This window comes from Gobius niger (assembly GCF_951799975.1).
Source record: "Gobius niger genome assembly, chromosome: 20".
Taxonomy (NCBI): domain Eukaryota; kingdom Metazoa; phylum Chordata; class Actinopteri; order Gobiiformes; family Gobiidae; genus Gobius; species Gobius niger.
Genome location: NC_136871.1, coordinates 15429507 through 15455878, shown reverse-complemented (window position 1 = coordinate 15455878; position 26372 = coordinate 15429507). Strand labels below are relative to the sequence as shown.

Below are 26372 nucleotides of genomic sequence, written 5' to 3'. Positions count from 1 at the left end.
CTAAAGTTAAGGCCAGTTCATATGAGCAAATGTCTACCTTGAATAAATCATGTCCTAACCAGGAAAAGGCATCACAAAAGCACAACATAAATGCGTTCGTCGACTAAAGCATAATTTGAATTGTTCTTAAAATGGATAACGACAAAATATCCAATAACCCACTAGGCCTATAACACCCAAAGAAGTGCAAGTTCCACCCGTGGTACAGTACGACTACCGCACTTTGAGAACTTGCTTTAGGGATTGTGATATCCTGACTTTTTAGGGGAGGCCTACTGTTATCTCCATTCTTTGGTCCAGAGTGACCAAGTGGTGGGGGGTCATTGAAGGGGGAGGTCAATGTTTAATGGGGGATGGGGCCCAGAGGGCCACAGTTGGGTTTCTTTTGAATGTAATTTTGACTTTAAAAGTTATAGGCTGTATGCCAAGTAGTCCTAGCTGAACTAAATAGAATAGGTCTATTTCTGATCGTTGTGTCCCCGTTGTAGACGGGTCAAACACGGGGGTGATCTGGGCGTTAGGCTCTAATGGCTTTGGTCCTTGGTTCCAGGTAGCATCACACATGGGAGCAGTAAAATATGGGTTTTATGTATAATTTTTGGTTTGGTACAGTGAGATTATAGACCTTTTTGCTAACCTAGGCTATTATCCTATAGGCATAGCTTGCAGTTTAGCTCCATCATTTGTGTTTTTCCTCATATTTGTAAAATAGATGTTGCCTTCTACCTCTTCCGACAGTCTAACCGCAGACTGCAGAGAAGTGAAGCACAATAAGAACTTAGGCTATTCCATGTAGGCCAGGCTTATAACAAATGGGTCAAGTTAGCTAGACTGAGTAAAAAGTAAGAAGTAGAGATAAAACTCAAACTTAAAAACACCACGACACTGAGGCAGCTTTGATGACAAATGAATAGCAAATGACTACATTACCCAGAATGCCTCTCGGCTTGCTACAAGCTGGCTCCCTGCGCTCTGGGAGTGTTTCCCATTTAAACAAACACGGTCCTGCCGAAGATGGCGGAGAGTTTGTAGAGGCGTAAAAGAAACTGCTCTTCTCAATGAAAGCGTCGAAGCCGGTGAGTTATTTGCATTTTGTTAATTCGCCAGTAGTAATGAAGTTTAACCGAGTTTGATCGGTGCACATGTAGGCTCATATAATCTGGGTTATTTTTTACCGAAACAATTTGTGGTGCTTCGTTTCCAAGCAGGCTGTTTGGGCTCCGGTCACTCACTCTGCGAGCACCTTACCGATGTTGTGTACTTGTTACGGAATGTTTATAAGTTCAAGACCGCTTCCATAAATCTTTTTACATTTGTTTATATTTGCTGTTGCCTTGTCAGCTTCTTGTGGTTAGTCTTTTTTTTCTAGAATTGAAGTTTACGAGAGCCGTCATGTACGTTTTGTTTGCTTGGGTTCAATACCTGAGGTATTAATACTCAAGGCTGTTAACTCCGATCGTGTATGAAAGAAACTTTTGGACGCTTCCGGTCTGTTTGTGCTCATTGGTTCATCGTGAGAGCTTTGGACATGTATCTGCTCTGTAAGCAGACTTGAATAGTCCTCCACACACGGAGCTGCTTGAACTTACTGTAGTCTGTCTGCTCACTGGAGGACTCTGCTCTGGACGCACTAAAGAAAACAACAACATGTATTGATTTTCTCATTTGGATATTGGTTAATTTCACTCGCTGTTCCTGTAACAAATGCAATTGTTTTGAACACAAGAAGCTTATAAATGTGGTACAATATGAAGTCCAATTGTTTATGGAGTAAATCATACTGAGTGTGTAACGATCTTACCACTGCGACAATGTTTTTTAAGGTAAACATTTTTTATCCAAAAAAAGCTTGTCAGTACATTTGCTATACAACTGATTTTAATGATAGTGTATTACAGGTATTTGAAGAAACATTTAAGGTTGAATAAGGCTTCCTCAAGTGCTGTCCCACAATCTCAATATCAAAATGTGTTTTTTTATGGATCTCTGACATATTTCTGTTGTATTTAACAATATATGAAACTATTATGTCTTTGATAACGTCTAGTGACTAACTCCGCAGCACAGCCCAGGCATCTGTTATTCATTTGCACTGCTATAGATTGCATATTTACGATTGTAACGGTGGGTATAATGGACCATCCGGCTAAGATAAATGTTGCTTTTCACTGCTGATAAATCATATTTAGGTGCATGTGGGTGGCTGAGAGAGACAGACCATCTGACAGAAGGAGATGGATGTCTTACAGTGCACAGGAAGATGAACAAGATCAAGGGTTCAGGGAGAGTTCGGCTGTGCCTGCTCTGTGCCGTTTGGAGGGTGTGTGCTGAGCATCCAGTTTTCAAGTACATTCTTGGAGAGCGAAATCATGCGCAGTCAGACAATGCCAATGTAGGTAAGTCACTCTGCTGAAACCGCTGAGTCGTGGGTGCACTGTATGCGGTCTCTGTCATTGTCTGGCCAGAGCGTCAATACAATACAAATCAATACATCTGATTTTTATTAAGTTCAATTTAACACTGAACAACACCTGTGCATTAAGACAAGAGTTGAGATGGCACTTAATTGGTCTCAGAGTGGAGATTTTCACTCGTGTGTTCTTACCTCTGGGTCTACTGGGTCATTACGAATTCAAGATACTGACTTGAATATTTAGGACACTTAACTGTACAATGAGTGAATATTTCAATATAAAACAAAGAATATTGGCCTTGTGGTTTTTGCAGGTCGGCCTCTGACAGGTCACCATGCCTCAGGGCTGCATTGGATGATTGTCTTGATTTTGTCTGATGGAATGCAATTACTCAAACCCATATGTGTTTTTTTGCAAGTGAGGTGGGCACTGTGGGAACCTGCCCAATGAAGTGCTTCTGCTCATATTCCTTGCTAAATGGAGCCCCTTGTCCCCCATTCTATGTGCCTTTATCTGCCTCTTTCTTTCTCCCACACACAGGGTGTCAGGCTGCGTTAACAATGAATCAATCTTTTGGGGGATTCTTTGACTGCAGATGGGGTGAAGTGACTTGGATGCATGGTTTCTTCTCTTTGTCCGTAAGCCCCTCGGCTCCAAATAATTAATTAACTTATCACTTTTTGTCTCATAGGGCCTGTGGGCACATTTCCCCAGTTCCTTGTAGACTACAGGAATCATGTTTTTTGATGATAACAGCTGCTTTCCTTGATCGGCGACATAGGGTTTTTTCTTTTTCTTCGTGAAGAGTTCAAATCAGTCTTTGCCAAGTTGCATTTTTTTGCACTGTAGATGTTTGAATTAAGCTCATTCATGAGATTGTGAAATGTCCGTCACTGGGTGATACAGAGACAGAGCTACTATCATATGAAGGGACTTTTTGAGTAGAGTGGGAAGATGTTTGACAAGCCGTTTTCATGAATTTGTTGTGATTCTATATTGGATTGACTTAATTGGCTTAATTTACACAAACCCACAAAATTATCTCAAAGTTGTTGAGTTGCGTTCTGTGTTATGGAGAGTGCTTACTGCTTTTTGCTCTACAGTTCTATAGAGAGATGCAGCACACCCAAACAGAAGCTTGGGCATTCTTTTATTTGACTTCACCTGACATAACTGAACCATACATAAAGCAGTACTAAGTACCTTAAATAAATCCTTTTCGTAGTCCCTCTGGGGGTAATACAAGTGTTGATGTTGTCTCTGGCCAGAAAACCACACTTGCAGCTTTCCTGCACCGGCTCGGAGGCCCCAATACGCACTAATGGAATCACGAAGAAGAAGCTAACGGGCAAAGCTAACTGCGGGCTAGCGCCACTTAAACAGTATTTACAGCCAAGTTTGAGTGAAAAATATGATCTCCATTATGTAATTGGATGTACAATATCCCTCTCCCCCTTTGTCTTTTCTGTCTGAGGAGTATTTACTCTCATGGACAATTAATGAGTAAAAAAACATGTTTCGACAAGCTTCTGCTTTTAGCTAGTTACTCAACATTGTATGTGCTCGGTTAGTTTTGAAGTTTATGTTTTTTATATTCTGTCTATCTTTTTGTTGCTTCCATCATGTTCGTCACACTGAATACACTTGATTCAGCGTTGATTGCATTTCCTGATTCAACAGGTACAGTTGTGTCCCCTGTGCCGGGCCAGCTAAATTTAGTCGGCTCAAACGCTGCTCAACAAGACCATCGTGTTTCTCTTGCTAAAATATTTACTGCTTCTTTGCCCAAACAAGTGAGAGTATGAGAAGAAGCCAGGTGGCCAAGCCAAGCGGCACAAGTCTGCTGTCTGCCTTTCATCTGAAGCCCCGTCTACTGGGCTCAGTCAGACGGTCCCCTCTCCTTCAACTCTGAGGCCTTACCCAAGTGTTAGACTTTCCAGTCCATTTGTGAGCTCTGCACACTTCTTCAACATCTACACAGGCAGCCTGAAGCAATCATTGCACCCAATTCAAGTTTATAACCAGCCAGGATTTGGAACAGTTGACTCTCTGTAGTACTCGTTGATTGGACAAAGGCAAGAGTTTATTAGTAAAGGGGGGTTCCAAGAGCAGTGGTCCCCCCCCCCTCCCCTCGTTCCTCCCCTGGTTGCCCTTCCTCTTTAACTTCAACTCCCCCTTTAACTTTCTCTCCCCCAGCTGAAGAATGCTTGTAAAATAGTTTCACCTGAACAAGCCAGTGGGAGGGTAGCTGCTTGGCCCAGTTTTGTTACCATTGTAAATGTTAGCGAGACCTTGTTTGTGTTTTGTTTAAGGCCTCCTTTATAAAAATGCTTTGGGGGTAGAGAGACGGCATGGCTGGTTTGTAAGATAACTGCTACCAGATGCTTACTCTGTTAGGCAGAAGGAAAAACAAGACTGTCTTTTTAAATGTGTTGTTTGTTTATTAAGGTTGTTGTTTTTTTGTTTGCCACTTTCATTATTTTGGAAATCGATTGATCTGCAGATTCATTAATTTTTTGATTCCTCTATTAATCGCTTGGCTGTGAGAGGCGTTTGCAGGAGGGTCTTAGTGCTTTTTAGAAAGTCAGTGAAACTGAACTTGGTTTGCTCAAAGTTGCACTTGAACACAAGCACAAGTTTCTGTGAACAGACCATTCCTCATTTGAAAGCTAAGAACTTCCAGCTACTGAGTTTCAGCGACTGTAGGCTCCATTGGCGCTGATCGGGACTTCATTATTATCTATCATATTTAACCGCCTCAAAAGCAAACCCGAAATTTGAAGCTCCACTAAAACTGCAGCTTTTTAATCCTTTGAGGAAAAGTCTGTCTCCCAAATGGTCAGTTTTCCTCTAAACGTGTGGATCACATCAGTCATCAACCGAGAGCTTCAGGTAAACCGTATGCGCTCTGCCAGTGGTTGTGGCCCCTCATCAGTGTGCACTAATGAGCCAGAGATGAAATCGATCAAGTCATAAAATATGACTCAATCTATGGAAATCAAGATTCATTATTTATCACCAAAATGGGTCTTTTGTTTTTTTAATTATTTGTAAAAGATATAATCCTGTAAATGTTTCAAACAATGTGGATGATTATAAATTCTAATTACCATATCCAAGAAGGATGCAATATATTAGAAACAAAATGTATACAGAAAAAGCTGAAGAAATGGCATAGTTCAATTACAATAAGCCCTCCAGGTAACTGAACTGAACCTGAGCGTATCTTTATTCTCCACTGATCAGCTCTGTATCTGGAGTTTTTGAAGAAAAATGATCAGGTTTTCGCTTTGTGTGTGCTGTGTAAAAGCTGTACTTAGCTGGTTTCAGCTGTTCATTGTGCCAAACATTAAAACCTCGGCTCAGAACAAAACAGTCCTTAAACGGTGTAACAATACACTTAAATCACAGTTTTGAGGCTTCACTTTACCAAAGGCTTCGGGATAAAACTAACTATAACTAGTTGCCTATTCTTTGAAAATCAGAGGACGATTTAGCTTACACAGGCAAAGGCCCAAAGTTGTCTAAAATACAAGTTTGCAAACCCTGTAGGGCTCCATAATAACCTCGTCTATTTCTGCCATGACTGGAATCACAAATATCAATTAACTGACCATATTTTTTTTGTCATAAACAATAAAAAAAAACATAATAAATTGTAAAACAAAAGTTCAAAACGTTGAAACGATAAATAAGCTAGAGCGAATATGTTCATTTGTGTGCTTGTAAATACACATAACACCAAAAACATGTACAATAGGCCAGGATGAATACGAGTGTTGAGAGTGTGCATGAACTGTCCTACCAAATAAACCAATGAAGCCTAACTCACTTCACTAACTCACTTCCAAGCCAGTGTAAATAATATTTTCTTTTCTCAATAATGCACATTTTAGGAATTGTTGGGTGTAATAATCATACAAATCAAAATTCTAAAAAAAAACAATATAAACTCGTAGTGTACACCTTATACTGTATATTTGATGCTGATAAATAATTCACCAAAAACAAACCTGCCAGCAGTCAGCACTCTTGAGCATCCATGTGAAACGTGTGTGGTTTTGGTCAATTTGATCAATTTTGATAAAAAAAATATTTTTGAAACGATACTCAATAACTTCATCATTACAGCCATTTTAATACCAAGTCACGGTTTGTTTAAAGCCACACCGCGTAGAATTTTACTCAAAAAATAAAATTGAAATACAAGCGTTTATTTTATGACAGATATTTTCATCAAAATACCTCATAAATGTACAAACACACTTTTATGAGGCTCACCCCTCCTAAGACATGACTGTAAACTTTACCAGGAGTGGGTAAGTCTCCGGCTCGTCTCCATGGAGATGTGACTAAATTTGAGATTTAAACGGGTTAGGTTCTCATCCAAATCTATTCTTTGATTACCCACTGCATTAATAGCATTTTCTGTGTTGAGCTGGTCATTGGGAGCATGTTTTTTTTTTTTTTTGCCAGCAACAGTATCGTCCAAAATGTTACGCAGTGTACCTTTTTAAAGATGTTCCAGGTTTACACTCTTCACCAAAACAGGAGCATTGTTTTTATCCTTGCTGTTTACACATTGGTTGAATTGATCTCAAAATGAACTGGATTCTAAAACACGTGGCAGCAGGGTGTGGTTTGTGGCTGGATCCTCAGGCAGCTGTGGCCGACTTGGTATGGCACTTTCAACCTGTACAGACTCCGCTCTTGAACATAAGCGTGCCAGCTCAACGGTAATGGCACTCACTTTCCTCTTCAGAGTCCCATAGTTCACCTGTAATTTCAAACGCTCTTTCATTAAACACATAAACACCAACGCGTCTGCCGCTGCAAGCCAGTCGACTCTCCACGCGCACAAGTCTGTACTTTATTGTGGTTTTCAGTTCAAAGAGAAGTCGAGCAATGTATGACAAAGTTCTATGGCATCGTTAAAGAAGCGGGATTTACTCCAGCATGTCTCCACTGGCCACGCATTTGTTCAATAATTTATTATAGTTTTAAACGCACTCAATTGCATCAAATCTGTTTTCCTTTCTTACGGATGAAATGGAAAATGCTGCTTGTGATGCCACTTCTGCTGGTGGCCTGTTGTTAAAGCAACACTTGAAGGTTGTGTCTTTAGTCACTGTCCACTGACAGAACAAACACACGTGTGCTTGATCTAACTGTCTAACCAGTACTTGATGATGATACTTCATTCACACAAGCCACTTCAATATTTCAAATAGAATAACTGTACTTCAGTGGTTCAAATCCAGCTGCGCAGACTGTCTTACAAAAGGATTTGACTGTATTCAAAAATATAATCAAATCCATTTTTTGATTCGGTTGCTTGTTGTAAGTTTTGTGTGTGCTGTATTGTTGTTTTTAGGTTTCATGTAAAGCTCCAAAGTCTTTCGGCTGGACAGTGTTTCTCTCTGGAATCTTTTTCACCTATAGGTTCTGTCAACACGTGAAACCCGTCCAGTTGAAAGAAAGGAAAAGGAGTTGCACAGGGGGAGAGAAAATGGGGAGACGGGAGGGGCGGCGCTCATGAAACTGGCGTCAGACCATCTTTTCAGTGGAATTCTTCTCGGGGGGTCAGAGTTCAGACGCTGCAGTGCGTGCACTGTGATTGGCTGAGGAAAGGTGAAATAAAAACCACGGTAAACTTTTGACCCCAGCAGAGGAGCTCGGCAGGAACGCCCAGCCCCTGCTCTGGCGTGGTGGAACAGAGCCCGCTCTCTTCCTGTGTTTACTCCACCAATCCAGCGAGGAAGGCAGCAGGAGGAGGAGGGAGCGGCAGCAGGAGGGGACCACAACGGGAAAAGGGAAAATTTCTGATCATGAAATGAAGCTGCTTTTTCACTGAGTGGCACCAGGAGTGCGACAGCTGTAACATTACTTCTGTTTCTCTTTTATAAATCATTGCTTCTTTACAACATACCACCTTTTAAAATAGAGATCAGAATTGGACTAAATTATGTCTGAACTGGGTGTGAATCTTTTTACCGTTAGAGACCCACTTAGTGTCTATACAATAAGAGACTAGCTTATTCCAATAGTTGTTGAATTTAGGTCACCGTGATGTGGCGGCTTACTACATTTTGTGTAAATAATTCAAATTCAAGTTACACATTGTTATGTTGTAACAAATGTAAAAATATATAATATATATGTATTCCACTGTATTCTTTGTAGAACAAAAAACATTTATGTTTATTATTTTTAAATTGGCCAGCTCAGGATTTGCTTATCAGAGAATTGAAGAGCCGGAGAGTATTATACTAGTAGGCAGCACTGAGAGCAGGCAGGCCTGTGGCACCCCCACACACCAGATAAAAGGGTGCTGGGCCATTGATTAATGAACTCATTTCCATAATATTAGACTTGTGTGTGTGCGTGTGATCAGGCTGCTTACGTTTATTTGGTCCCTCTTCTTCAAATTATAATGCAACCCAGTTGTCTTATTGGGCACTGTAAACACCTGAGGAAAATGGTTGCAGCAGGGATGTTCCAGCAGCTGTATGGATGCTGTTGGGGTAGTTGCGGCTGAACCTGTGCGGCACCGCTCTTGTTCCTCTTTGTTTGCGTTAATGATAAATCGGCGTAGAAGACACACGCTGTGGAATCTGCCATCTCTTTGTTTCCACCTTCATTTATTTCCTATGGTTTTTCACCACATTGCAGTTTGTGCGGGAGAAAACAAACTCACCCATGCGCCAACCTGCTTCTGGTGTTGTGTGCAAATGTGGAGGTTTTTGTGTCTAAATCAAAGGTTCATAAGCATTTAAAAAGTAAAAAAAATGTTTTTTTTTTATCAGTCTTTACAAAAATGTATTCATGTTATTGTTTCTCATTTTCATTTTTTAGCCCTGTATGTTTATGGACATCCATAACCTAATGGACTTTTTAACCCTCTGCTGTAGATGTAGTTTCTCAGATCAATCAATCGACTTCAGATATGTGAACAATGTTTTTATTAGAGCATCATCTTGTGAAATATAAGACAAAATGTAGACTTTTGATGATGATTTGATGATTATCTGTTAGTGCCATATTCTCGACTGTAACTGCTCTAACATTTAACTGTAAATTTGCCTTTCCGATCAAAAGGTACTATGGGACAATCTCATTTGCACCACTTTTGAACAACCTGAAGAGTCTGAGCCTGGGTTTTGAACTTTGCTGGAATTTCACAGCTGCCTGTGTAGCTTTTACGATTTACAGCTTCACTTTCTCAAAATCCACACTCACAACATATGCTTGACATGTGTCCCCTTCATCGCCGTAATTCACCATGTGGCCACACTCTTGGCATCAAACTCCGATTCCCCTGTCGCTCCAGTAAGGATTCTCGACTCACTGAACAAGAATCATTTACAAAGCATGTCTTTCTGGTGGCCCACAGCAGACAAGTTTGACCTGTTCTCTTGTTTGTTGCACCTGAAACAATTGGCAAACATTTTTTGGTTACAATTGAGAAACGTTAGGATTTGATGCGATTACCGTCGTAATTATTTAATGGAAAAAATAACAGATGAAGACTTTCTATGATGGAAAACTATCGCATGTATTCACCTTATTCCGCCCCGCCCACTTTTGACACTTTTTGCTTTGTCTCGGCACTTCCGTTGTCCTGACACTTCCGGTCGAGCGCGAAGCCCGTTCGTTTAAACGCCCAAATCTGATGTTTAGTCGATTGATTTGTGTGAAATGTCCAATGTTCATTTGCACCAACAAGTCGACACTGCAGCGTTTCTCTGCGCGGCCGAAAAACGGCTTTGTTTTTGTGTAGTGACTGATTTTATGTGGACTTCTCCAGTCCCATGTTAACAGATAGGAGAAAAGGGGCGGGCACAATTCATGGCGGCGCCCACGCGAACTTCTGGAATAAGTTGAATAAGTGTCACACCCTTTGAGTACGTGGTTGAGGCACCTTTGGCAGCGATTACCTTTCCTCTTGAACACCATTGTTAATTCTCTAACAATTACAGCCTCAGGTTTTCTTTGGTATGATGATGATTCATTTGGGGTATTTTAGAGTCTACCAGTGCCGATGGTGGGTTTTGAGATCAACAAAGTCATAATTTTTTGTCATGATTTTGCAGATCAATTATCAATGATATCTATTGATAAGCTAATTGATAAACAGTTAACAAGGATCACTGGTCTTTTCTATACTAATTATCCTTGGGTATTTGATAGGCCACTTGCATTAATATAAATAACTTGCATGAAGTGATCTGATCATTACAAATATGTTTGATCAGTTGGCGTCAGGAGTAGGATCATAGTTTCTGACCCAGCCATGATTAGTTTTCGTTAGCATCAGCATGCATCCGCTAGCTTTAGCATGCTATTGCTAGCACGGGATTTTGTGCGACGAACAAAACTAACTTGGCGATTGAATTCTCCAGGTTCTTAGCTTTACACTGACATACAGCATGCCCATATTCACTTAGATTTAGGCGGTGATAGTTGTGTTTTTAAGGCATTGAGAGCCACAACTGGTATCAGTTCAGTATCTGATATTTGTTGCCGATACCCGATATTGTATTTTTTCCAGTATCTGCTCCGATATCCAATACCAGTATCAGAAAGGTGCATCCCTAGTATTTTTCCCATTCTTCTGCAGATTCGTAAGTTCAGATTAGATGAGTGTTGCTGAACACGTATTGTCAGGTCTTTCCAGAGATGTTCAATCGGGTTCAAGTTTGGGCACTGGCCCTGGCAAGGCCACTCAAGGGCATTCACGGACGTGTCCTGAAGCCACTCCCTTTATCTTGGCTCTGTGCTTCAGGTCATTGCCGTTGTCATCTAGGATGTCTCTGTACTTTGCTGAGTTCATCCATATCCTGATAGTCTCCCGTGCATGATGCTGCTATGCTGGGATGGTATTTGCCAGGTGAGGACCTGGTTTCCTTCAGACTTCAATGCATGGCAGTTTTGGTTTCATTAGACCAGAGAATCTAGTTCCTCATGGTCTGAGAGTGGTGCCTTTTGGCAAACTCCAAGTGGCCTCTCATGTGCCTTTTACTGAGGAGAGGCTTCCGTCTAGTGTGTGCAGCAGAGATGGTTGTTCCCCAAATCTGTGTCTTGATGCAAACCTGTCTCTGAGGTCTGGAGAAACAAACCGTATGGCTCACACATGAATCTGAAACTTATGGTCATGTGATATTTCAGTTTTTTATTTTTAATGCATATGCAAAACCTTTTTCACTCTGTCATTACGGAGAATTGTGTGTAGATTGATAAGAGAAAAAAGGAATTTATTTTGTAATAAGGCTGAAACATAAAATGTGGAAAAAGTGAAGGGGGTTGAATACTTTCCGGGTGCACTGTAAATTAAAAGTTAAAATCCTCCCGTACTTAACATTAAAAGTGCACCATAGTAAACATGAGTTAAGTTCTCTGCATGACACATTTGGCTGAGTAGTATTGGAAAAGCTTCAGTTTCGTATTGCTTGTTGTGCATCTCCTTGCATACAGAATGTTATGCGGAATAGCTCAAGCCAGTCTTTGTTCCAGGTTGAGGAGTGTTATCGTCCAATTTGGGTTGCGCTCTGATTGCACCAAAGTCACTGTGCAGCTGGCTGTAAGCTTGGCAGGAGGTGGAGACGCTCTTTGAAGCAAAACAGGAAGTCATTCAGTCCTTTTGTTTCCTTTTTGCACTTGATGTCTTAAAAGTCTAGTGGACACCTTTTGTTGCTTTTATAACTTTGCGTCCTGTCTGAGTGTGAGAAGTCCCATTTGCCGGGATTCAAAGAGAAATGGCTTTCTCTGGTTCTTTGTTTACTATTTTCACATATGAAACAAGTCTGTGTAGTTATTATTAGACTATTTCTCAGCCTTGGTTTTGGTGGTCTGTACTAGCGTGAGTGTGCTGCAGCTAGCGTGATCTTTGTTTTGGGTGGGTCTGTGTTGTTTATTGTTAGGTCTGCTAGTCATTGTCTCAGAGAGCTCAAATTGCAGGCTTTTCATTTCAGCCCAAGTTGGAATGTGCCCCTCACTATTTTGGCCCTGACTGACTGACACTGCTGCTGTTTTGGCTTATAACCAAAAGTGTGTGTGTGGCAAACTATTTTCATCATGGGCTATGCTGTATGGCATGATGCCTTGATTCCTGACTTATAGTAAGTCAGGGAAATGTGTTTAAAGATTAAAGACATGTTTTATATGTGTTAATTTTTTTTTTTTTATAAGCCACATTGAACTATCTTTTGGATTGGTTATCCATTTATGAAACTGCTGTCTCCAGACAGAAAGGGGCAACTTTTCTCTCTGCCCCAGTGTTGTTGAATAATTTAGCTGCAGAATTAGCTCAGTTGCGGCCCTGTGTTGAGTACTCCTGTGAACAGAACAGTGGTCAGTGGTAGAGAATCACAAAAAGTCTCCACACAGCAATCATACTTAATTCTGCTGTAGCCATTTAAGCTTTTTGCATGATAAAAAGTAATCATTTTCTACTGGATCTGGTTATTTTCAGTTGAAGGCATTTAGCTGTTTTTGAGATAAAGACTCTTGACCTCTCACCTCTCATCCAAGAAGCTGTCCCATACAAGCTCTCCTTTACCTCTCAAAGCATACACTCGGATTCTATGGTACTTCACAGGGGTTTATAATCATTCTAGTGCAAGGCAGGGCACACTTAGTTTGTACGATTTTGTACCCAATCTTACATGGATGATATTTTTCCAATAATTGAACAACCCTACTTGGAGTGTTTAGTTTAACCCATGACCCTAACCCATTTTTGACTGCAAGAAAGGAACAACTACGAAACATTAAAAAAAACATATTGTAGTATTATTTTTTTGTTTTGTGATGGTTTTGTTTTTGTTTTGAACACTTTTGTGTAAGGATGCTGTGAGCAGGCGATTGCCACTGGATGTGGCTGAGTTTGTGGCTGGCTGGGCTTAAGGAATCCAGAAGGGTCCAATGTTGGCTCTTGGCTATAGGTATGAATGAACCAGCATGTGAACATAGAATCAGAATATGTAAAATAGGGTGGATTTGTGGTCACATTTCCTGGAAAGGGAAGTCATGACGCAGTGGAAAAGGCAGAGGGAGGACACAAACAGGATGCTAACTTCTGTGCCTTTCTGTGCACTTTTCAAAATCACTTTTCCCACAAATATTTAAGAAAACGACTCGATAATTAGACAGTTCATTAGATGATGATAATTATCATGAAATGTGACCTGTTGTTTTTCTTCTTCTTTCAGGAGATGTCCAGACATTGACACTGAATGGAGCTGTACAGTGAATTGTACTTGCCAAGGTGAGCTACAATGATCTGTAAAAAAAAAAATCAGACACACACTTATCTAACAGACATTGTTCACGCTGTGCTTTAAACTAGTGTTTCCCAACCAGAAGTACGAGAGCATATTGTAGGGCAGGGGTGGGCAATTCATGTTCACATGGGGTCACTTGAGAAACCTAAATTTAGTCAGAGAGCCGCACCAACAATAATGTATTCTGCTCAACTTTATCCTATTATACATTGCACTAAATTATCTATTTTGAATAGCTGGTATTTGGTAGAACTATGCTGTAATAATCTGTAAAGGAGCCCTATCAGGTCTAAACCAGGACTAAACCACATGTAAACCAGGCCAAACACAGGTTTACTACAGAAATAAACAAGACAAAGGAGGAATAACGTTTCTCAAACAACACGCCTCTCGCTCCAAAGCTGTGTGGCCAGAGGCTGATCAGACACCTGTCTGTGGAGCTGCTGTGCTCCAAGTCCAGACTTTATCAAAAACTCTGGTAATTAAATGACACTCCACTGGGAAGCACTTGTGTGTTTGCTTCGTTATTTATTCAGCTTCAGCCGCTCATATCCTCATTCACTTCTACCATTGCAAAGAAAGCCCCTCTGCACTTAAATTCGCATATCCCACCAATGCGCACATCTCAAATTAATTAGTGAGCTATTATTTAATCTGTGTTAATTTAAACACATCAACAACAGCCATCTTTTATCTTAAAGTCGCTGCTTTTTAAACTATGAAAGTAGATAAATGCACTGTCCACCGCCATGGCCAATGAGGAGTCCTGCCTCAGCGAGAGCGAAGACTTAAAAAATATGCACATGGTACATGGTCTTTATGTTTCTGTTTGTGACATTGATCGCTCCGTCCAACGACACGTCGCCTCCTGTTTTATAGCGGCAGAGCCACTTTTTCATTTGAGGCCACACGAGCAGGTGATGTCCCAGTGTCTACTGATCGCTACTCAAAGCGCTGCGAATACGCCGCAGAAGCAACGCGGTTGCGCCTTAAACAACACAGAAATTGCCAAAAAATACATAATTTTAGGGGAAATGAACTGCGACCCGCACCTGGCCCCCGGGCCGGGGTTTGCCCAGGTCTGTAGTCTGGGTCCTTGGAATTATATTTCTCCCTTTTTGGAATTTATTCAAACTAATTGGACAGATGGTTGACTGAGAAGAGGAAAGTTGTTCCAATTAAAGTTTACGGAAATAGTGTGAGCTTGAGCTTGATTTTGATTATATTTTTACTAATTCAAATAAGTCTTTAGTTATTTGCTTTTTAAATGATTGACAGAATCCTGGGGATTATGGGTACTCAGAGTATAAATGAAAGGCTTAAGGGGGAGAAACACTGCTTTAAGCTACAGCTTGTGATTTTGTGCGTTTAGTTCCACTTTGGGTTTGTGTGAATCTTGTGCTGTGTCACTGAGCATATTTCATTAGGCTGATTCAGGCCTCATGCCAGTGGCATCCTGCCAGGCTTGTTCAGACTTATTTGTGGTTTACATTGGTGGGAGGTGTTTTTAATTTAGTTTTCTATAAGTTCTGCAAATGAATACACACTGTTTTAGAAATAGTACACACATGTTGATATGTACAGGCTACAGAGTTTGTATTGCAATTGGAGAATATCAGAGGCCAGTAAGCGTACTTTATAGTGTTTTTAGCTATAGTGTAGCAGAGGTGAGCCTAGAAGGCGGCAATAGGCAGAGTATCATATCCTCAGCCAGAAGGGCAGATTTGGAGGGGTAATGATGAAAGGTGCATAGACAAGAAGCATGCCTTATAGATTTACGATGCAAAGAATGTGTCTGCGCCTTGGTGCTCTTTAGCAATACCACTAGCAGTAGCGGGTGACTGATCTGCATGTCCTGGCCTGCATGTGCAGGGCCGAAGTTGCATAATCGCTCCCATCCGTTCTACACTTTTCCACTTTGGAATGAGATCACTGTTTTGAAAGTGCTGTGTGCCGGAGTTTCAGCGTTTACAGAAATCCACCAAAAGAATCAGTGAAAGACTTGATTTTAAATTGATTTATGTTTATGTTTGTATGTGAAAAATGGTTTGGTCTTGTGCATGGAAATGGAGAAATGAGCTGTGACCTGAACAGTTGTTGCAGAGCTCTCCTTAACATGAACTTTGAAGAGGTCAAATATAGGGCAGTGCCAGAGCAGGAAAACAAGGGCAGAGTCCCGAGCTCAGCTACGCCCAGTTAGGGAGGGTGTTGACGGATGTGTCGTGCATGGATAGTATGGAGGAAACGGCAGTAAAAATTACTCAGGAAAAAAGGATGCAACATCAGCCTGCTTTGTATTCCTCACCAATAGCCTTTACGTGACTGAGCTTTGCAATATTTTCTTCTTAATATGTCCCTTCTTCTCAACACTGATGGTATTATTTCCAGTTCATTTTTGTGTAAAATGCAGATTAGGTGTATCGAGGATTGGTACTAGCTAGTGGAGTATTTCTTTGTGGTTAGGCTGGCTGAACGCTGAATGACCCATCTCCCTCGAGGTTCCAAATCACTACATCATCATCAGTCGCTCCGCACAGTGGAACAGATGAGATTTCACTCTCTCCAAGGTTTTACAAACAGAGCAGTGCCCCATAAATCTATAGAATTCTTACTTTGATAAAGTACCTTATACTTTTTGTTTTTCGTTTTTTTGCTTCTATTTAAAGGTGGGTGTTGTTGTTAAAACATTGCATTTTATTGGATAAGGCACTGCTCGTTTAGTTTTGCTATCAACATGTGCCACAACACTCTTGTGCTTGACTCTATGGTGTTGTTTCAGGTCCTGATATGTGCTGAAGATGAGTGGTGTTTCTGACAACTCGTTAGAGTCGCTCTGCTCTGACCGCAAACGAAGACACTCCACCTGTGATCCGCAAGGCCTCGGGTACGTACAGTTAGGAACACTCTTTCCTCTAAACCCACCTGTTACTTTATCCCTCGTGATGACAGTAGAAAAGTGACAGACTGTTTACTACTGCTGCTGATAACTGCTGTGTGAAGCATTTATACCTCGTCCATATGCAAGCCATACGGCCAGGGTATGAGGAGGTGAGGTTGTCATGGCAACGTGTCTAATCCCATTGGTGGCCCAGCAGGTGTGACAAGCGTCGGAGGGAACAGGAGAGCAAGTACATAGAAGAACTGGCTGAGCTCATCTCCGCAAACCTCTCCAACATCGACAGCTTCAACGTCAAGCCTGACAAATGTGCCATCCTCAAGGAAACTGTGAGGCAGATCAGGCAAATCAAAGAGCAAGGTACTCGCACCCTACTGTGAATTAAATGCTCTACTTAGGGTGGACATGCTGTATAATAAACAACCAGGACTCTAAATAGATGCGGCTCGTGGTTCAAGGCCAGGTGGCTGCACACAGTTTGGCAGTTTGTGTTGCTGATAGTAAATGAACACCAGTAATGGAGACAATCCACAATGGTCATGGCTCAGAGCTGTCACTGCACTGTGTATCTGTGGTCCACTGGGATTAATGACACTGGTGAGTTGGGAAGCAGACTGTACTACAGCAAATGTAGAGACTTTTTCAAGTCTGAAATGATTGGATATTCTTTTTGCACATATTTATGCTTGGTTGTGATTAGATTGGTGAGTTGAAGTGGGTAATGAAGACCAAGCACAATCACAATTGAGTCCTCCCAGAGGGTCACAGCTGGCTTCTGCTGCCCCCAATATTGTACAGTGATGTTGCTGTAGTTACAGCGTCAGAAAATGTTTTCTTCCTTTTTTACTTCCTAATCCCGTCAAGTAATTTCTCAATGTCAAGCAAACTACACTTTTTGGTGCACTTTTTAAGCATTTTTGACTTATTCAAGATGATAGTGTAGCATTATTTCTTAGCTTGTGTAAAATCTTTAGTCACAAGATTGCCTGCTCTAATAATGTGTGTGCTCCCGGACAAAGCCTTCAACACATGCTAGTATCAAAAATAGAAAGGCATGCCAAACATGCGCCCCTATGTTTTGCTGCCATCTGGTGGTCAGCAAGAAAGCACCTTGTAGAATATGATCTGTTGTCATGTAATTTAATTTGTCTCATTATTACGTTCAGGAAAAAGCTCATGTAGTGATGATGATGTCCAGAAGGCTGATGTTTCCTCTACTGGTCAAGGGGTCATTGAAAAAGATCATCTGGGCCCATTGCTCCTTCAGGTCAGACTGGGAACAGGATATCAGGAACAAAAACAATGTCATTTTAAAGTGTTAATGTATATATCCCTGTTCTTATTCTGCAATAGGCACTGGATGGCTTTCTGTTTGTGGTAAACCGTGAGGGCAGCATTGTATTTGTCTCAGATAATGTGACACATTATCTACAATACAAGCAAGAGGAGCTAATAAACACAAGTGTTTACAACATAATCCATGAGGATGACAGAGAAGAGTTTCACAAGAACCTCCCCAAGCCCAATGGTGAGACTTTGTTCATCTGGATTGACATTCATGTTCATAATGTACAGTAGAAATATGATGAATAAAATCAGCTTTATCTCTAGCACCAAATGGCGCGCCATGGGGTGGAGAGACACTTCGGCAGAGGAGTCACACTTTTAACTGCCGTATGCTCCTCAACCGCCCTTCGGAGGAAAGACCTGGGGGCCAGCGCTATGAAACTATGCAGTGTTTTGCTCTCACTCAACCACGAGCCATGATGGAGGAAGGAGAAGGTATTTGTCTGAACTTTATGTGGCAAGATGTTTTTTTTCTCCAACAATATATGCCACGAAGACTAACTTCAAACTTCACTCACAATCTTTACAGATTTTCATTCGTGCATGATTTGTGTGGCAAGACGCATTACAGCTGTAGAAAGAACAGAGAGATTTAGTACTCGTCATGAACTGTCTGGTAAGTGGTGATGTGATGAAAAAAATATATGTATATTATACTTTGAGCTTATGGCAATACATCTTTTGAAAATACATTAAAATAAATTGTATTTTGGCCATTTGTTTTCAGGCAAGTTAATTGAAATAGAACAACAGGCATCTCTTCACACAACCATGCGGCCTGGCTGGGAGGACTTGGTTAGGCGCTGTATGCAGATGTTCTTGCATCGTAGTGAAGGGCAACCCTGGTCTTACAAACGGCATTACCAAGATGGTGCGTCGTCATTTTTGTCTGCTTTAACTAGAGCTCAAGTGAGCAAGGTCTTGTCACTTCATTAAATCCGTATTTTCTTGATTTCAGCTTTGCTTAACGGCCATGCAGAGACACCTCTGTACCGCTTCTCACTGTCAGATGGCACCCCAGTCACAGCCCAAACCAGGAGTGAACTCTGTAGGAATCCAAACTCCAGTGAACCACCCACCTTTCTCTCTACACACCTGCTGCAGAGGTGCTACAGATTTGGCTGTTAATACCATATCCTCTTATTCTCTCAGTTTTATCGACCTAAAGTTAATTTTTACCTCAATGTTCTTCACTTTACAGAGAGCAGAATGGTTATCGAGGAAATCCAGGTGGAGCCATGAGACCTCCAAATGTTGGGGTGAATAACCAGAATCAACAATTGAACATGGGCCCAGGCATGAACAGGGGGTATGGTGTGAGTGATCAACGAGGACTGCCTCCATACACAGCGAACAACCGCCTGAATCCTATGAATCAGATGCATCAGATGAGCCACACGGGACAAATGAATTCTATGCATCCAATGAACAATATGAACCCAATGGGACACCATGGCATGCATCCACAGATGGGTCAGTTTCACAGTGGCAGTGGAGGACCTGGAAGTGGAGGATATGGAATGGGCATGATCAGTCCCCCTCAGACCAACCCAGCAATGAATGGTCCTTCCCACAATGTTATGGGCTCACCAAGACTACGGGGAAGCCCCAAAATGGGAGCTAGTCCTTTTTCTCCTGGTGGTAAGTATTAGTCAATCACAGATTAAATAACTCAAGAAACCATGGGCGTAGAGGACCATGGGGACATGTCCCCACCAATATTTCAGCATGGCCAAATTGTCCCACCAGCTTCATGTGGAGATCTTCACATTGTGTGATCTTTCACAAAGACAAACCTATGCCCTTGCAAGAAACTATAAAACATGGCAATAGAGGTTTACCTAAAAGAACTCAACATCAACACATTGAAAAGGTGCAGTTTTGATTCAGTCCCAAATCCACACCTATAAACCAGAATTACTCTTGCAACAACACATCATCAGTAGGGTAAAACTAACCTGTCTCACAACGGTGAAATTTGGGCCTTTTTTAATGAATAAAATGGAACGTGCTGTGATAAAATGGTATATAAATTACCGCAACAATATTCAAAATAGTTGTCTATTTTATTTTCTTACATTATGCCTCCATATTAACTACTATGATTTTCGGTGTCAAAATGTAGTTATGGTTTAAAAGTTTGTGGGGTTTTTTGGGTTTTTTTTGGAAAAGACTTTTAAGTACTTATTAAGTACTATTGTTGACGCAAAGATGATGAATTCAAAATGTAAACTAGAAGATACTGTAACTGTTGTCAATTCTTTTATCATTTGTGTTTTTGGTGTAATTTCAGGTATGAACTCTCCCATGAGCTCAGCACATCCACCTAGTTCAGGGGCCGGAGGAGGGGCAACATTTTCCAGCAGTTCTCTCAACGCACTCCAAGCCATAAGTGAAGGTGTGGGAAATCCAATGTCCTCCCCAATCACTTCTCCCCCTCCACACAAACTAGACAGCTCACCGAGTATTAACTCAACCAACCAGGCCTCTGGGGTCACCTGTAAGCCCAGCCTTTTGCCCCACTCAGACTCGAAGAGCCCAGGGGCCTCTCTGGCTATAGGTGGAGAGCAGCCACAGCAGCACACTCCCACTGGCGATGCTCCTGCGGACAGACCGGAGAGCCAAGCTCAAACTGGGATAGAGGCTGTCAGACGGGTCCCCGATACAAAGTGCCACAAGAAGCTTCTGCAGCTCCTCACATCACCCACTGACGAACTGGTGCCTCCAAATCACACCCCAGGAACTGGACCTTGTTCCACCGCTGATAATAAAGATGGAACAGGCGGAGTTACCAGTCCCTCATCCTCAACAGGGGTGTCCTCCTCTACTGGGCCCGTTTCCTCCTCTGTCGGTGCTGGACATTTGCCAAGCCAGTCACTGCAAGAGAAGCACAAAATACTGCACAAGCTACTACAAAATGGTAACACCCCAGACGAAGTGGCACGAATCACAGCAGAGGCCACAGGAAAGAGTGGCTTAGAAACTGGAGGAACAGAGATTGGCCCACCAGCAACTATTCGTGGACCAGAGTCTAAAACAGAACAGCACAGCCCTAAGAAGGAAAGGTCCCATGCCCTCCTGCACTACCTCCTCAATAAGGATGACTCCAGCAGTGGTGACAGTGGAGATATCAAACCAAAGTTGGAAGAGATCGAAGGAAGGGGCCCTCATGGGCCAGCGGTTAATTCTGAGCCAAGCTCCTTGGACAACAAAGTGAAGCTGGAGCCATCAGATGAGGTAAGAATCTCAAGTAAATGTCACCATTTCAGCATACATTAATTGCAGTTGACATAATCTTGCTTTCTTCATGGTCAAGTCGGAGACTCTTGAAACAATTCTCGGAGTTCCTCGAGCTACTTCTGGCTTTTTCTCAGAGTCTGACTCTAGAGCTGGAAAAAATGTTGGAAACAAACAAGGAAGCATGCCAGACGATTTACATGGTAAGTCCATAACCAATATGGATAATATTCCATCATGCTTAGTCATTGTATAAAGGTTTTTCTTCAGCTTAAACTTAGATAATTGTACAAGCCATTATCTGTCATTTTATATTTTTATTTAATGTTTGCTTAAATTACTGAGAGTATGACAAAAATAAGAGCAGTGATTGTACATTTTTTCTTTTCTAGATGTCGAGCGAAGCCCCATGCCTTCAGGGCAGCGCTCTGGCTATCAAAGAGCTTTATCTGTTGATGCTAAACCCATGGGAGATGTTTCTTTAGGCAGTATAGCTGGCAGAAGAAATGTCCCATGTCCAACTTTGATGAATCAGGACACCATGGGTTCTGCAATTCAACCTGGGGGGATGTCCAATGGTTTTCCAAGAAGCATGAGTCTGTGTCCACAACAAGGCAATCCAACCAGTACGTTAACTACTAATTTTCAATCTGAAATTTTACGTTTTTCTTTTTGTGTTTTTTGTGTTGGTAAAATTTGTATTTCTGTGTCATAGGAGCTAGGGGCAGAGGGATGGGTATGCCACCACGACCAGGACCAGGAGACTGGGGTATGCAGAGATCCACTGCAAATCCTGCAAGTGGCCCAGGACACACTGGCATAGTACGTTCCAGTCCAATGGGAGGCCCTATGATCAATCGTTCAAACAGTGTGCCAGGCGCTACAAGATCTATGCTTCAGCAGCAGCTCATGGAGATGGGTATGTCAATGTTGGCATTACACACACATTTGACAGCACAGCTAATGATACAGTTTGTTTCATTTTATGTTGCTGAACTTTTCATATTGTTTTGATATTCTATTTAGGACCCAATGAATCCAATTTGGGCATGAACCTGTTTGGTAGCTCCACACCACAATCTCCCTCGTGGCCTGATTCTGCAATGAGACTGGATAGACCACAGAGCAATGCAAACAGGTAACCTCTTGTACAGCTCAGTAGAATTAGACAACTTGCACTACTGTAATTTTTAAATTGTCTACTATTTATATTCAATCCAATCCACTTTATTTATATAGCACATTTTATAAACAAGTGTTTCCAAAGTGCTGCACATAATATCGGCAATATAGGAATAAAAAAATTAATAAATATCGTGCAAATGATTTAGTTCTTCTTCGTCATGTGTCTTTCAGAGACCAGTTTGGTCTTCCTTTAGATGAGCTGCTCGGGCCCCTGGCTGCTTGTGATGGTCCAACTGAAGAACGTGCACTTTTGGACCAACTGGACTCTCTGCTCAACACAGCTGATGTCATGGCTTTGCAGGAGATCGACCGAGCTTTGGGAATCCCTGAAATAGTTGGCCAGGTACATGGATGGATGGTATCTGTGGCAATTAAAAGAAGATCCTCTGAGCAACATTTTCCCTTTTTTAATCTATTCCAATGTATCACCCCTGTCAGGGACCTGAGCAGCAAGGTCAGGATCAAAGTCAGGCTCAGTCTGAGCCTTTCCCTGCACCAGACTCCTCCATGGGAATGGACCAAAAAACTGTTTACAACCAGGGCTACCCTGGTCCCCCTGGATCACGCTCCATGGGATACGGAGGCAATACAATGCAGGGCCAGTCGCCCGGAGGCTTCAACCCAATGGTGAATCAAATGAACCGTACAGGAGGCTTTCCTGGCATGGCAGGAATGGGCAACATGGGAAACCCTCGGCTAAACATGATGAGACCTCGCATGATGAATGCCACCAAACCTCTGAGATTGCAGCTGCAGCAAAGACTCCAAGGACAGCAGGTCAGCACACAATCAAATGCTCAGTTCAGTTGGTATTAGTGTGTATTTTGGCGAGTGAATAACATGGCCGATGCAATTTGTTTTTTGTATCATCAACATAATATTTATTCACATAAATTAATGTGTCATATTACTTATAAATGTAATCATTTGAACATTGTACACAATACAGTTCATGAACCAGGCGAGACAAGGCATGAAGATGGACAGTGCCTCTGGTGGGCCAGCTGCCATGCGACCAGGTATGCAATCTGGTATGGCACCTGGAGGCATGGGTAATCAGGTCTGTACTCTGCTGTGAGCTTTATTAATTATATTCTTTATTATTACTGTGTACAATAAACATGTTTGTGTCTGTAGAGTGGTTTTCTGAATGCTCAAATGATGGCACAGCGCAGTAGAGAGATGATGACCCTTCAGATGAAGAGGCAGCGTATGATAATGTTAATGCAGCAGCAGCAACAACAGCAGCAGCAACAACAACAACAACAACAACCACAACCACAGCAGCAGCAAAGCCAGGGGCCAGCTGGGGGCTTCAGTCCACCACCAAATGTCACCGCACCAGCGGGAATGGAAAACCCTATGGGAAGTGCATCCACAAACCAGCCAGGGCAGCAAGGCTTCAACTATGGAAGCAACTACGGTCTGTTGTCACATTCATTGTTTTTTCATTTGAAATGTACAGGACAAAATGCAATGTGCGTGAAAATAATTGAGTACTATTAATTTTCAATTGCAGGTATGAACCAACAGGTGGAGCCATCATTCATGGCTCCGGGAAACCGGTCAACAGGAACTATGATGCCAGGGCGAATGGCTGGCCCTCCTCAAAACATGATGGCAGGAATGCAAGGAAACCCCCAGGGTGGTCCCATGTACCCTTCAGTAGACATGAAGGGCTGGCCACAAGGAGCCATGCCACGGAACAAGTACGGCGGCATTTGTAAAGTCAGATTTTATTTGTCCGTAGTTTATATACAAATGTAACTCCATTTGTTATTTCATTCACAGCTCATATACACGACAGCAGTTTCCACAACAGGGTAATCAAGGCCAGTTTGGACCGATGATGATGAACAACAACTCTATGGTTGGACCAGGTCCAGTTAGTGGTGCTGGTGGGGGTCAAATGGGCCAGATGCCTGGACACTTGCAAGGCCAAATGGGTATGAACCCAATGGGGATGGGTAGAATGCCAATGGGACCTGACCAGGTAAATATAGCTTGAACTGAGTTCAGCTTAGGTCAGGGCAGATTTGTATTAATGAATAATAGACTAATTATGATTTCCTGTTTTCAGAAGTACTGTTGACCGCCTGTGTCTGGTGACAGCAAATGGACCTACAGCCAGATATTGTGGAGCTCTTCATGTTGTCCTGGGGGAAGTGCTGGAGGAATGAATGTGTATTGATATTCCCCTCTTCTTGTGTGCATCTATCATGTTAGGATGGTGACCCAGGACACAATTTGGCTGCCAATTTGGCCTATGGTACATCTGACTGTAAATGCACTTTACCAAAAGGCTTCAATATAGGAAAAGATATATATTGCAATATTTCTTCTACATCACAGCCTTACTAGAGATTCACTGCCTTTTGCAACAATGGGTTCTTTCATATTTCTCCTTTATCCTTTTGGGTAAGTCAATCTTATTAGTCATTTGACGCTACAAGCACACAGTCTATGGCTTTATGCAGATTGGAGCAATAAATGTAGCCTCTGAGCTGTAGACTTAACTGAGAATTGCAACCCTTGTTTAAGCAAACAAATGGTACTGCAGTATTAAATGTTACACATTTCTGTGAATACACTTGTAAATATTCTACAGAATATATCATGTTTTTAAAGACCCATTATTGCACAAGTATGAGACTTGGATGTATTTGTCTTTCATATGTCAATACTTCTTTGGCTTTATTTGTTGTTTTGCCTTCACTTTTGTGTCTGGGTTTAGTATATTGTTTGACATTTTTCTGAAGCCTGTATTTCTTTCTTTTTTTGCAAAAGTGATTTATTACATGTTTTAGAAAAAGGCACTTTTACTCGTAATGAGTATCTGATAAGTTAAAGTTTGGTTTCTTCACACAATCAGACAATAATGGTTTCCTTTAAATGTGGAAAAACTGTTTGCCGGGGGCAACTCAACCAGCTGTGTGTTTTTGTGTGATACGTTAGTGTCTTGAGTTCACCAACAGGCCTTGTCCAACCAGCATTTTGGTGTTTTTTTCTCTTTTTTATTCCTTTTTTTCTTTACTGTTATTCATAACCCACGTTATCTACCTTTCCCCATGCTCAATCCAAAGAAACTTTCACACATCTTGCCGAGGGTTCTTGTGTACGATTTTATTATTGCATTATATATTATGCACATAGAGGATAGCCTATGTCGTATTTGCTGAGGTATTACTGTACAGTTAGGGATGGCTTGAAATGTCATTCCCAGAGGGAAAATAAATTTATCAAATATCGGTGGAATAAAATCAACTTTTTCAACAGAAAGCAATGTTCGAGTTATACCTTTAAACTGTAAGATTTGTTTTATGTATTTGTATTTCTTTATCTTAAAGATAAGTTGTCGTTTTGGGGATATACATTGCATATTTTCCTGTTGTCGATAATGATGTAAATATAAATTTCTATTTAAACAAGCTTTGTGGTTGTGTGTTGGAATTTCTTTGAAATAATGAGTATTAGTCCAAACAGCAACATAAACATTGCAATTGTTACCAACGCTATGAATGTGTTTTTAAGTTATTCTTTTAATGTGTAAAACAACTAATGTTTCGCTTATGGATTTAGTGATAAACCTTTGGACAAATGGAATGTTTATAATGTAAATTCTTGAATTTAAATAAATATACTCAAAACATCTAAGTAAAACTGCGTTCAGTGTTCGTGCACTTTACACTTTGAGCCAAGGGTTTCCGTTCTTAAAATGACAGACTGCTGCTTTTTTACACCAGGGGGCGCCATTGTTGCACGCTGTACTTTTTCAACAGGTCACACTAATGCTCGTGATGTTGATTCTTTAGTGGTCGGAAGAGGGCGCTAACACTGTAGAAAATTGCTGTCGGGACGTCAATCTACGTTTGTTAAGATGTGCCGATGCGCCAGAGGTTTGAATCGTAATGTTTTATTTCCTGATAATTGTCAATCATCGAGCGAAACAGTGCAGAGCATCACTGCGAGTTACTGTAGGCCTTCATGACCCTGGCGAGGTAGGATTTTGTC

General features: G+C 41.5%; 1 protein-coding gene across 1 annotated transcript; it reads left to right on the top strand.

Annotated features, from left to right (window-relative positions):
- The first annotated feature begins 1000 nt into the window (after window positions 1-1000).
- LOC306979346 (nuclear receptor coactivator 3-like) lies at window positions 1001-25135 on the top strand. Its single transcript, XM_079578238.1, has 23 exons — window positions 1001-1076; window positions 13625-13680; window positions 16476-16580; window positions 16792-16952; window positions 17759-17859; window positions 17946-18120; window positions 18204-18374; window positions 18469-18555; window positions 18667-18810; window positions 18898-19045; window positions 19141-19580; window positions 20233-21176; window positions 21256-21379; window positions 21569-21802; window positions 21892-22095; window positions 22203-22314; window positions 22533-22704; window positions 22800-23138; window positions 23311-23421; window positions 23499-23784; window positions 23881-24070; window positions 24153-24354; window positions 24442-25135. The coding sequence occupies exons 3-23, from the start codon at window positions 16495-16497 to the stop codon at window positions 24451-24453; spliced, it is 4443 nt and encodes a 1480-aa protein (XP_079434364.1). The 5' UTR covers window positions 1001-1076; window positions 13625-13680; window positions 16476-16494; the 3' UTR covers window positions 24454-25135.
- Window positions 25136-26372: the final 1237 nt, after the last annotated feature.